Consider the following 12,972-nt stretch of genomic DNA (forward strand, 5'->3'; position numbering starts at 1 on the left):
CATGTGACATTTTAGAAACGGACTCTCACTACATCATAATATTCCCAAAATGGTGACGCAATTTTTAAAAACTACACTCTTAGAGCTGTTATTGTTATATGTAATGCAGGAATCGTATAATGTATAAATATATATTTACACACTAACTAGAGTTTAAAAAATGGGATCAGAAAGAATGTGACCTTTAAACATTAAAATTATTGCTTTTAAATCACTGATAAAATTAAGTCAAAAAGATCAACAGCATTAAGTCACAAAGTCATGTTGATATTTTAAGTTGATAATCTCATAAAGATTTAATGCCCAGTCAGTGAAAACAGGGAAATGCATTTATACGCTCTCTAGAAACAGGTACAGTAAAGAAAACACAAAGTGCTTGAGAACTTCTACAAGTACAAGAGTGTGAAGGCATGTCATATTTCTTTTTTTTAAATTTGAAAACTAATGAACAAAAAAAAAAAGGCTACATCTATTTAAAGACTAACAAATGTTGTAAGGTATAAAATACATTATTAGTAGGCTGAACAACATAGCTGCCAAATGTTTGGAAAATGCCAGTTTGATGTACATTGTGGACAATGAGCAGTTTTAACAAGAAACGTAAGACAAAAAAATAGATATGGATAATGTGATCTTTGGTCTGAAAATCATTCCCTTTGTATCCCAAACGATTACATGGCAAGACGAATTCCACTGTGTCCACAAGCAAAAACATTCATTGGAATTAAACATGTTGTCTAAAAATGCAAAAATAAAAAGAGGTGATAAAAAAAGAACATTTATAAGCCAAACAAAATGAAAGTGGCATGCATTAGAAAAAGAAACGAAGTTTAAGGGCGAGTGAAATACAAAAATATAACAAACAGACTTGAGGACATTAAATACAGCTAGCGCCTATGCGCGGTTATTGAGTGCCTGTTTTAAAGGTCTGTTGTGGTTTGCAGGTTTGTATCTGTTGTGCAGTCCGTCTGAAGGCCTTTGTGTTCATTTTCCTGTACAGTCCCTTCGAGGCAACCCTGTGTGTTTCTCTCTAATATCACTGATCCACCATCCTCCTCTACATCACTGTCTTCATTTTCAAAACCATCCGCACTGCAGCGAGAAGCTTCGCTGTCACTGCCACATGAACTTGACGTCTCATCTTCTGAACTGGAGTAAACTTCGGCCCCGTGGAAAATGTAGCGGTTCGGTGTTTGAAATAAGTACTGCGAGGCTGAGAAACAAACACAAGTTTACCATCACATAAGGCTGTTTCACTATCAGTCAGGATATTAATTATTAGTAGATTTTAAATATGGGTGATTCTCGCGAAATTAGACTTATGAGGTGTCATGAATTTTTTTTTATAAAAAGTAAATGCTATCAAAATAAGAAGCATACAGTTACAAACATCTCTTCATGTACTATTTTGCACATGATTTCAAATGGCATCATACTGTACAAACCAATTTTGTTGTTTTTTCCACATTTAAGGGGAAAGCTTTCATTACCGCAACGTGTCCATGACTGGATTTGGGTTCTTTGACATGGAAATATTTATAATTAAAAAATATAAAAAATTAAAAGCTTCAAGTGCATGTTATACTATAAACGTTTACAGTAAAGAAACATATGATATTTGGTGATCATTGGTAAATGTAGAGACAATAATAAGGAATATAAATGTGTCCAAAATCAATTTTCTAATCCTCCGCAACAATTTTCAATCATTGTTTAAGCCCTCAAGGAACTAACTTTTTTTTATTTGTTGGAAGGGACATAATTGACTGTGACACTCAAGATGGCTACCAGGTAAGCAGTTCTTATTTTTTCTCTCCAGATAAAAGTTGCAATTTTGTTTGTCATAGTACCTAGACAACTTTTTAGTTCTCATTACCGAAACATGAGTTTATAAATGCATACATTTAATGTAATATCATGTTGCGGTAATGATAATTTTTGATAATGATAATCTGAAAAAATGTAAAAAATAGGAAATATTTTTTAAATCAACACTATGTAGTTTTTTTACCTTTAAATAATGTCTCTAAAATTATTTCAGTGATAGAACAACTTTTAACTGGACAAATTGTACTGTTGCTGCAACCTGAACAGCCTCCTAGCTGCTACAAGCACACTCTGAAAGTGGCGGTGGAGGGAAGAGCACACAGACCCACCCCTCCCCCTGCCTGCAGAAGAGTGTCTGATACCAGGCACTGTTGCGCTTTTCAACCACATGGGGGAGCTGTAAGTCATTTTTACATGGAAACTACATAGTGTTGCTTTAAATCCTCTAAAAATAATGGTTATAGTACGTTCAGACCTTAAATCGTTTATGTGCAAAAAAAATTGGTTTCAAGGGCTTTTTAAAAATTCTGTTGCTAGACACCTTCTAAACCTGGATTTTGTGAGAATCACCCATATTGATATGATTATAAAGGCTGTTTAGCAAATGTTTGCATAGGCAGACATGTACAACATATTCTGATGATCATTTATTCACAAGACTTTTAACAGCTGCAAAGCTAATAGTACCATTGCCTTTTTTATGTCTCGAAAACAGATCACGAAACAAAATATGCCAACAAATGATGTGCACAAGACTTTACCTCCAAGCCGTTTGCTGATTGGACTCTGAAAGATTCGACTTCTCCAGCAGCGTCTGGGCATTTCAACTCGTCGATGATCCCTTGGTTCTTCTTCTTTAGGACTTTGTGCATCGTCTGTAGCGCTCTTTGCTTCTGTAGCATCAGACGCTGGGTTTCTACAGGAGTCTGATATTTCTGCACAAGTGGCTGTCGTCTCCACAGAATGTGAGTCTGTCACATGTAACTCAGGGCTCGGCGTGCTGGGGTCTGTTTTTTGTCTATCTAATGTCTGTGATGGAGGGCTTGTTTTACTGGCTTCTGATGATGTTTCATCAGTTTTGTGAGCTGGTGCATTTTGACAGTTAGTGAGTCTGGTGATCTCGGGGGAGTCTGATGAATGAACCGATGCATTCGTGTCCTCTGCAGATGTGCTCTCAGCAGACAGCGGCTCAGGTGGAGGAGGTAACGGTGCGGGGGGCTTCTCTCTGATCTCACTGAGACGTGAGGAGTTAAAGCACAGCTGCTCAAAGTCGCCACCCAAACGATGGCAGAGCTCATTTATGATGACATCACAGTCTCCGAGCAGCTCCACATCAAAGTTCAGGTGCGGTAGAGGCTCGCGGTTTATTAATACCTGAGGCACTTCATGAGGGACAGAGCCTATAGAGAGATGAAACGACAACATCTTTTGACTTTTTCAGATAAAATAAATCAAAACCAGACGAAATGTAAAATCAGTAACAAAAAACGCAATGTACTATAGTTACACTACTGACTGAGGTATTCTGGATGTTGTGCTAGTCCATTTACCACATATTATTTGAGATATGTTAAAGGGATGGTTCACCAAGAATGACAATTCTGTCCTCATATACTCACTTTCATGTTTTTTATACCTGTATGAATTCATTTTTTCTGATGAAAACATAAAAATAAATTTTGGTAAATGATGATAAGCACACAGCTAGTGGAAACAATTGACTTCCATAGTAGGATCAACCCATACTATGGAAATATTGTGATAAATGATGATGAAGATATTTCGATAAAATATGGTAGATTTAATGGTTCCCATCGAATTTCATAGGATTTGTTTTTCCGACTATAAAAGTCAATGGGAATAAAGAAATCCACACAGGAGTAAATGATGACAGAAATTTCATTTTTAGATGAACTATCTCTTTAATTACATGGTATAGGAACATGGTAATCATTCGGTAGCATGGTATTACCATCTGGTACAAAACAATATTATAGTAAGGTTTATAAATCATTTAAATTTAATCAGTTTGAAATTATAGTGTCAACTATGCTTCACATAAAATGACAAGACAGCACATACTTGGTATGAGAGCAACTGGCCGCACTTTGAGCGAGGAGCCGATCACAATCAGCAGGTCAACCTCATCCTTATCCTGCTTCATGGCTCTGTGGAAAAATTCTGGAAGGTTCTCACCAAAAAAGACAATGTCTGGTTTCATGATGGCATAAGGGATGTCTGACGGACACCTCAAGCAGTGAGGAACAACCTGCAAAAGCGAAATGTTCTGTATAACCACTAACACATTACACATTTTATACACTGTGTTTGACAAGCAAATTTTGCATACCTGGTTGAATATATCTTCCCTTATGGCCTCACAGTCCACCTTATGTTTACACACAAGACAAGACGCTGTAGCAAAAGACCCTGAAAGATAAACAATCCATTACGTTTCATCCCAAAATAACACAAATGGGTGATTCTCGCGAAATTAGACTTATGAGGTGTCTTGAAACATTTTGATAAAAAAAAGTAAATGCAAAGTAAGAGTATCAAAATAAGAAACATACATTTACAAACATCTCTTCATGTACTATTTTAAACATGATTTCAAATGACATACAAACCAATTTTGTTGTTTTTTCCACATTTAACGGGAAAATTTTCATTACCGCAACGTGTCCATGACTGGATTTTGGATCTTTGACATGGAAATATTTATAATTAAAAAATCTAAAAAATAAAAAGCTTCAGTGCATGTTATACTATAAACATTTACAGTAAATAAACATGTGGTATTTGGTGATCATTGGTAAATGTAGAGATAATAATAAGGAACATAAATGTGTCTAAGACCAATTATCTCAACCTCCGTAACAATTTTCAATCATTGTTTAAGCCCTCAAAGAACTAACATTTTCAAAAAAAAATATTGGAAGGGACATAATTGACTGTGACACTCAAGATGGCTACCAGGTAAGCAGTTCTTATTTTTTCTCTACAGATAAGTTGAAATTTTGTATGTCATAGTACCTAGACAACTTTTTAGTTCTCATTACCGAAACATGAGTTTGAAAATGCATAAATTTAATGTAATATCATGTTGCGGTAATGATAATTTTTTACAATGATAATCTTAAAAAAATGTAAATAATTCTCTAGGAAATATTTTTTAAATCCTCTTAAAATAATGGTTATAGTAAGTTCAGACCTTAATCTTTTATGTGCAAAAAAATTGGCTTCAATGGCTTTTTTAAAAAAAAAATCTGATGCTGGACACCTTTTAAGTCTGGATTTCGTGAGAATCACCGAAATGTGTTTTAGAATTTAAGAAATAACAGACATGCAGTTGATTTACACTAGCATCCCATAAAGCAGTGGTCTCTAACATGGTACCCCTGGGCACCAGGGGGCCCACACGGAGTCTGTGAGTTGCCCACCAAAGCACATTCTATAAAAGCCTAATTTTTAAAATGTATTTATTAAATATTTTATTAAAACTTGGCTTCTTTTATGTACGTTACAATTTTTTAACAATAATAAATCATGTCAATAAATAAAATAAAAAAGTTTTAAGTAGGCAATATAAAAAAAGTAGCCCTCTTGCTCCCGGAAAAGTTTGGAGACCCCTGCCCTAAAGGCATCCAAATGGACACAAACACTGACCGTTAATCAGGTCAAATATTTCAAGCACGAGTTATATACGAGTTATATAGCGGCTTATAAAGTTAGTTTTTACTGAATGTAAATCTTCTTACTGATACTGAATATGATCATCATTTCTATTGCACATCATACAGACCAGCCGTACCGTGACACTGAATTATATTCTGGATCCCAGCAGCCTGCTCCAGTGTATCAATATTCTGAGTATAGTTTCGCAGTAACCTTCCTTTCTTATCCAGCATTGATATAAATCTGTGACATGGAGATGGCTGAAATTGTCCAGGGTAGATTTCCTGCAAAATAATAAAAAATTGAGGAATGATGCTATTGAATTGTTTATATTTGTTGTGAGAAATGCAGAAACATATCAAACCTTGGCGAATTTGAAAAAAGGCCTCGGGTCTCTTTTAAAATATTCTATGTCGAACATCGCTTGAGGATCAGGAAGGTCCGGAAAATCCACGGCGAGTCTAGCGTAAATCCCATCTCTTGATCGGAAGTCAGGAATTCCACAGGAAACGGATACCTGTGATGACGAGGACCAAACCAATGTAAAAAAAAAAACATTGAAATTCAGTGTGTCAGTCATAGCGTATGGATCAAGAGTTCGAAGACTGAAAACGCACCCCAGCACCAGTGAGGACAAGAATCTTCTTTCCCTCGTTCAGGAGCCGGACGACGTCCTCTAAAGTGTTAATGTCTTTGCGCTTTTTCCTTTTGGGCGGCTCTGAGATGTTGATGATGATCTGCCACAGCGTCATGTCATCCAGATCCGATGGAAGGGTGGTCTCAGGAAGCAGGTCCTTCAGAATCTCTCTCGGGTCGGTTCCTCTCATGATGTGCTGCTGAATGAATCGGTAGGAACCTAAACAAACAGGCCAAAACAGAACACAATGAAACATCTTTATAAACACAGCGGACCATACTAGAGTGAATTCATTCAATAAAAAGTGGTTTGAGAAAAAAGTGGTTTGTAAATGCAACTTCAATTCTAGATCAGATGGATAGATACTAGTGTTTATATTGAAGCTTGTATATGGGCAAATCTCTGGCATTTAGGCATGCGACATAAAAAAGTGGTGTGTCATCTAAGGTCAAGACTCACCGATCTGTGGCTGAGGGGTCCAGTCGCTGGAGCTGGCACGAGATGAGCGGTCATCATCCTCATCATCATCATGAAGACGAGCAGGTGATGTGAATCCGTTAGGATGTACACCTTCATCAACCAACTCTGTGTGAAAGACACGTCTTATATTAATAGTACATCGCAATGAATAAATTAAAAGCAGTTGAATAATTTACATTAGAAATTCATTAATGCGTCAGCCACAAGAACATACATAAAAATTTAGCTTTATAACCTGAAAGTCATCTGAGATGGTCTGCGGAGTTAAAAACAAAATCTAGTGATGCATTTTTCAGAATGACCTATGAAAATTAATATTTAAATAAAAACTAAAAGTAATATTTATGAAGTTACATAACATGTCGAAGCAATGACAGCAGAGCAAAATATTCCCTCCAAAATTATTTAACTTTGAGCAGCTTTACAATCTATTGCTTGACAGACACTTTATCATTTAGTCAAATCTATGAATCTGACTTAAATGATACTTTATGATAAGTTGATGTCTTCTGTAACTGAACAGATTAAAAACGTAGTTTTACTATGGTAATATGTGTTTGCGTTAATGCTTATTAATAATCATATATTATTATAATATTAATATTATACTGAACACACAAACTAAACCGGTTATTACAATTCGTCTTTTACTAAAACAGTAATTCAAACCCCACATATAAAGTAAAACATGGTAAAACGCAGTAAAGTTGACAGCTCTCCACTGTAAACTGTTAGCTTAGCGTAAGAAGAATGAAAAAGAAACTCACAAAACATATAAGTTAATAAACTTCGTGAATCAATAAAGGGTTAATTGATAAGTGTACCGGACATCTCGGGTTCGGCGGTCCGTCCGGGTTCAGGGTGCTTTACTGAGGCCTGATCGGTCTGATCCGTAACCGCCGGTTCTGACTTCGCCTGTTCAGTTCCGACAGAAGCGCCGTTGTCCAAACGACTGGACGGGTCTATGTTTACTCTCGGTCTCTTTAAAACCGGCTCGTCCGGCTCAATAGAGCCGCCGGTGCTGGCGGGTCCGGCCCGTTTATTTTCACCGTCCGCCATCTTCGGCAGGGAGTGAATGGAGGAGGAGTTTCCGGTGATGATGTAAGGTGACATCACGAACTGCGTACTGTACAAGTAGGCGAGCACGTGATTGCTGCGTGACCAAAGGGAACTTACCATGGTAAAAACCATAATGTCTATGCTTAAAACCATGTTCTGCACATATGCTATTGTATACTATACTTTTTTTCGAACCAACATATCCAACATATCAAGTCAGTAACATTGCAAACAATCTGAACACTGCTAATTCAGTGTTACATGTGCATCCTGCTTAATTTTAAAACAAATTATATATAAAGTTATTTTATTTTATACAATTATGTAGATCAGAAACAAGTCTACCACGGTATATGTGCGTTCGACTTGATGCAGCGCTGCGCAGAACGTTTGGTGCATGACATAAAAGTACCGCGATATTGATTCGAAAGCCGTGCTCTCGTGGTACTTTGACGTCATACTCCGATTAATCTGCGCAGCGCTGCAACAAGTCATACACGCCTACACGGTCCATTTAAAAGCACAGCTACCGTAAAGTCCATACTATCCGTGCACCCGTGATGGACTCTCTATGGATGGACATCAGTAGCTGACAGTGAAAGTTAATTCACGACACTTTACGGTAGTGTTGTGCTGTGGTTTACTTTGGTGTTGAAGATTGACGCGCATGGAGGCGATATTAAACTACAGATCGGAGGATTTGGAGGATTATTATGGGCGGCTGGGATGTGATGAGTTGTCCACGGTAAATGCACAAGTTACAAGTTCAACTCTCTTTGCTGATTTTTACGCATTTATCGATGTTGGTAGATTTAACGTAGTTTTAAAGTCAAATGCCTCAATAAATGTCAAAATGGTGCCTGTTAACATGTAAATATGTGCGTAAATCATCTTTTGAATGGGGCGTGAGTAAATTTAATCATTGACTCTTTGCTTATTTATTTATATCATCATTGACAGCCTGTTGCATGTATGAGACATCATTCATCACGTAATGATGACGATGATGGGTGAACAGCTGGAAGATGCACTAAACCATCTCTTTACATGATGACTAATATCATGAGGCTGGTAATAAATTAACCCTGTGACAAATGCATTTTGTCTTCTTCATCTCTCTCTCTCTCTCATAGACTGAACAGATTATTAATGAGTTCAAAGTACGAGCCTTGGCTTGTCACCCAGACAAACATCCAGAGAACCCCAAAGCAGGTACATCTGTAAAATCAATCATAATTTCATAATATCATGTGCATGTCAGATAACTTTTGATTGACTTCTTGCAGTTGAGGATTTCCAGAAGTTACAGGAAGCTAAAGAAGTTCTCACAGATGAGAAGAAAAGAAAGAGTTATGATCACTGGCTCAGAAGTGGAATCACAATACCATTCAGTGAGTGGCAAGCGCTCAGTGACTCAGTTAAATCGGTAAGCACTGAATGTTAGTATACTGTTATCATTCAGTATCATAGTTGCTGTAATAATTACAGTTCTGTGTTTTCAAACCGATTGGTTGTTCAGTCAATGCACTGGGCTGTTCGGGCAAAAAATGAGCCAATGCTGGAAGCCGCTAAAGATCCGGATACATTGAAGTCAGGAGATCAGGAGACTCCATCAGACAGTGAAGTAAATAAAGAAGAGAAAACATCTGATCAACTACCATCAAGTAAGACAAATAATGATGAAAACATAAGATGAGTGACAGGACACTTTTTTTGTTTCTTGTATATCTTCTTGATACCAAGAATTTCAAATTTCAAACATAAAATGAAAACTAAAAATAAAGAAAATAGCATATTGGATAAAGGGAGGCAGACATTCCAGATCAGAATAATATCTTGTTTTATTATAATTTTTTTATGTAACACATTTTATGTCTGTTTCACAGGTGAGTATTGGCATCGCAGGTTCCGCTGGGCCGCTGAAGCTCCTTCAGGCCTTTTACAGAAGTTCAGAAACTATGAAATATAAAAACTCATTGATTCATTTGCTCTTTACTTGGCTTTGTGTGTTTGTCTTTTGTGACATGTAAATCGAGACCAATTGATGTTTCATCATTTTTGACATCTGTCAACTTTTACCTTTTTTTTTTAGTCGTGATGCTTTATACGGCTGTATGGTTTATATATTATTTAGATTGATTATTGAGAGGATATAACATGTTTTGCTTGGCATGTCAAGTTTACACAGGAAAGAATTATGACTACCATAAAGATAATGTCGATTCTATTTATTTAAATAATATACAACCAGTATACTAATTTAAATGACAACTATAAATAATAATTATAATAATAATTATTATAAAACATTATAATTATTGATAGCTACATATGAGCCAGAAGTGTCTTTCAATCAGTATTCTGAGATCTGTGTGTTTGTGTATTGATGATACGTATTCATATCGTGTGCTTTTGTAGTCATTTAAATGTTTCAAGCCTGCTGAAAGGCTTGTGTGCATTGTCTGTATGCTTGTGCATTAGACATAATAAAGCAACCTATTGTTCAAACAATAAATATTTCTCATATTTGAAAATACATTTTTGACATATAGTGAACACAAACCCACTTGTTAACGCGTGCACAGCTGTGGGTCCCTCTTTCTGATTGGCCGATCCTCGTGTCAATCATTCTCTGACTTTCAGACTCGATTCACGCACTTTTACAGTGAGCGGCAGGAGAGCGCGGCGCGCACACAAACCTCAAGTTTTAACGTGAAGATGGCGAGTAAACTCCTGCTGCGCGCGTGCCAGAGAGTATCTGTCATTTCAAGACAAAATATTTTACTCAGAACACCCCAGCGTGCACTTTCAGGGAAAGGTGAGACAACTTACAGAATTCTTTAGAACTCAGATTTAATGACATTTGCTCATTACAAACCATTATTTATAGTATTTATGCATGCGTAATAAACAAATATATTTTTCATTTGTCTTTATCACAAAATAAGTGATATGTCAGTACTGTTTCGAATATGGTGGAACGTGATCGGACACACGAATGTCACCTGTTAAAATGACAATCAAATGACACTTGACAGAAATATTAAATAAGACATGCACGACTTTAAACAGTAACGTGGTGGTTGAATTAAGATATAAAGAATGAAATGAATCAAGGTCATTTAGGTTTTACGGGGTGACGGGCCGCAGTTCGTCCTCTTTTGGCATGAAACTGAAGTTCGTGTGCGTGTTATTCATGATCATGGCGCACCGCAGCCGTTTCTCTGTCTGATCTCTGGCGACATCTAGCGACCACAACTGACGTGAAAGTAAAACCCAGCAAATAAATAAAATTTTCTACATAAAATCACCCTACATAATGTAACGAACATTCTGTGAAAATATAATCTTGATATCTTTAATATTTATTGAGTTAGAACAATCAGATTAAAAATTTAAATTAATCAACGAGTGAAGGAAAATAAAAGAGGGCTTTTAATTAATATCATTAGAAAACAACAGCAAATGGAATGTATACACTATTTTATACTTTATTATTTTAGTTTTTACAAATAAAATTTTAATTATTTTTTTAATTGTCTAAAACAAACTGTTTCTTCTGTGAAAATGCTAATTTTATAATTTGTTTTGATCATATATATAATTTTATAATTTGTTTTGGTCAAATATATATATATATATATATATATATATATATATATATATATATATATATATACTGTATGTTTAATACAATACTAAATGACTATAAAGTAATAGAATGCAAAGTCGGCAACACCTAAGCTCCAAAAGTATAAAGATTTTATTATTAAAAACTGTTGCATAACGCGTAGGTAACATTTAGAGCATGCAGGCTCTTCATCACAACTATAAAGGAAATGTAACTTTAATTCTATCAAATATTTTTTCAGGTATTCCCACAGATGACGAACAGGCTGCGGGGTTGGAGCGTCGCATCCTACAGGCCTTGAAAAAAGGCCAGGTAACACAAAACAGTGACTTTCAGTTCAATTGAAAGTTTTGGTGAGATTCTTAAATGTAAAATGTATATACATATACATATATATGTGTTCTGTAGGATCCATACAGCATCCTCAAGCCAAAGGAATATACTGGAACCAGAGACGACCCTCATATTGTCCCCAGCATTAATAACAAACGTCTGGTTGGCTGTCTGTGTAAGACACAACACATGCTACTCATAAAGAACCATAAGAAATTAGTAGATCAAAACATTTTCAACAACACCAGATGATATTGACAACTGTGACATAAATCACACACAACTCATTATGGTGTTATTATGTAAACAAACCAGTAACTCAACTGCAAAGTATTCAGTAACTGGTCTCACAGCTTTATGTTACAGAAGATTACAATATGTGGCCAGGTATATCTTTATATAACACTAGATTAAATATTTATGAATAGGTACATAGTCGTGATATATTATATATAATTATAAGTTATTTATACTATAGATTATAGTTTAAAACCAAAGTAAAGTCCTTGAATAGCTAAAAAGTAATTTATTTTCCAAAAAGACATCTTTTTTTTCTTGTGTTTTGAAGGTGAAGAGGACAATACAGCTATTGTTTGGTTTTGGCTTCACGAAGGAAACCAACAGCGCTGCCCGTCCTGTGGTTCACACTATAAGTTGGTCCATCATGAGCTTCCACATTAATCTGATTGTGGATCACACCCGCATCAATAAACCACTGCAGACTTTATAAACCTCAGTGCTTATGCCAAACATGTACAGAGTTATAATAAAATTTATTTCAAAGCTTTACCAGCATTTTTTTTTAACGCAATTCACAAGTTTAACATGTAATTAAATATGAAATGAAGCATATTTGGCGTGCTATCTGAGGGGAGGGCTCAGATCTTGAAATACCAATACCACCTTCCCACCTTTAACTGGGATAGATATACCAGCATAGCACAAAGTGTGAAAATTGTGCAATGCATATGATACGCCAGTCCTTCCCATTCACTTAAATCTTTTTTTGTTGTTTTATTTATTGGTTTCTCAAATTTTTTTTTTTTTTACCATTGTCGCTTGGGGTTAGGGTTAGAACAACTTTTTGTTACATAAAAATGACCCAAACCCCAATTCTAACCCCAACTCCAAGTGACCATTGCTTAAAAATAGACAAAAACATGGAGAAGTCGGAGCCGATTGTGTAGTGGACTGTGCTCCGACATATGGTGCAGACGCACTTCCGGCGACCAGAGTTCGAATCCCGACTCGAGGTCCTTTGCCGATCCCATACCCCTCTCTCCACCCTGTACTTTCCTGTCGTCTTACAGTTACGGTCTATCAAATA

General features: G+C 36.1%; 3 protein-coding genes across 3 annotated transcripts; 2 read left to right on the top strand and 1 right to left on the bottom strand.

Moving 5' to 3' along the window:
- Positions 1-264: 264 nt before the first annotated feature.
- On the bottom strand, positions 265-7,750 carry sirt1 (sirtuin 1). Its single transcript, XM_065296245.1, has 9 exons — positions 7,447-7,750; positions 6,602-6,727; positions 6,123-6,361; positions 5,870-6,022; positions 5,642-5,789; positions 4,178-4,257; positions 3,910-4,096; positions 2,589-3,227; positions 265-1,213 (listed from the first exon to the last, which is right to left on the bottom strand). The coding sequence occupies exons 1-9, from the start codon at positions 7,733-7,735 to the stop codon at positions 921-923; spliced, it is 2,154 nt and encodes a 717-aa protein (XP_065152317.1). The 5' UTR covers positions 7,736-7,750; the 3' UTR covers positions 265-920.
- A 541-nt stretch (positions 7,751-8,291) lies between these two features.
- dnajc12 (DnaJ (Hsp40) homolog, subfamily C, member 12) lies at positions 8,292-10,172 on the top strand. The gene is made up of 5 exons (XM_065296249.1): positions 8,292-8,426; positions 8,815-8,893; positions 8,968-9,107; positions 9,201-9,345; positions 9,568-10,172. The coding sequence occupies exons 1-5, from the start codon at positions 8,349-8,351 to the stop codon at positions 9,648-9,650; spliced, it is 525 nt and encodes a 174-aa protein (XP_065152321.1). The 5' UTR covers positions 8,292-8,348; the 3' UTR covers positions 9,651-10,172.
- A 132-nt stretch (positions 10,173-10,304) lies between these two features.
- On the top strand, positions 10,305-12,432 carry cox5b2 (cytochrome c oxidase subunit 5B2). Its single transcript, XM_065296250.2, has 4 exons — positions 10,305-10,499; positions 11,554-11,624; positions 11,721-11,820; positions 12,214-12,432. Exons 1-4 carry the CDS (start codon positions 10,400-10,402, stop codon positions 12,324-12,326), a joined length of 384 nt encoding a protein of 127 aa, XP_065152322.1. The 5' UTR covers positions 10,305-10,399; the 3' UTR covers positions 12,327-12,432.
- Positions 12,433-12,972: the final 540 nt, after the last annotated feature.

This window comes from Paramisgurnus dabryanus, chromosome 20 (genome assembly GCF_030506205.2).
Source record: "Paramisgurnus dabryanus chromosome 20, PD_genome_1.1, whole genome shotgun sequence".
In the NCBI taxonomy this organism is placed as follows: domain Eukaryota; kingdom Metazoa; phylum Chordata; class Actinopteri; order Cypriniformes; family Cobitidae; genus Paramisgurnus; species Paramisgurnus dabryanus.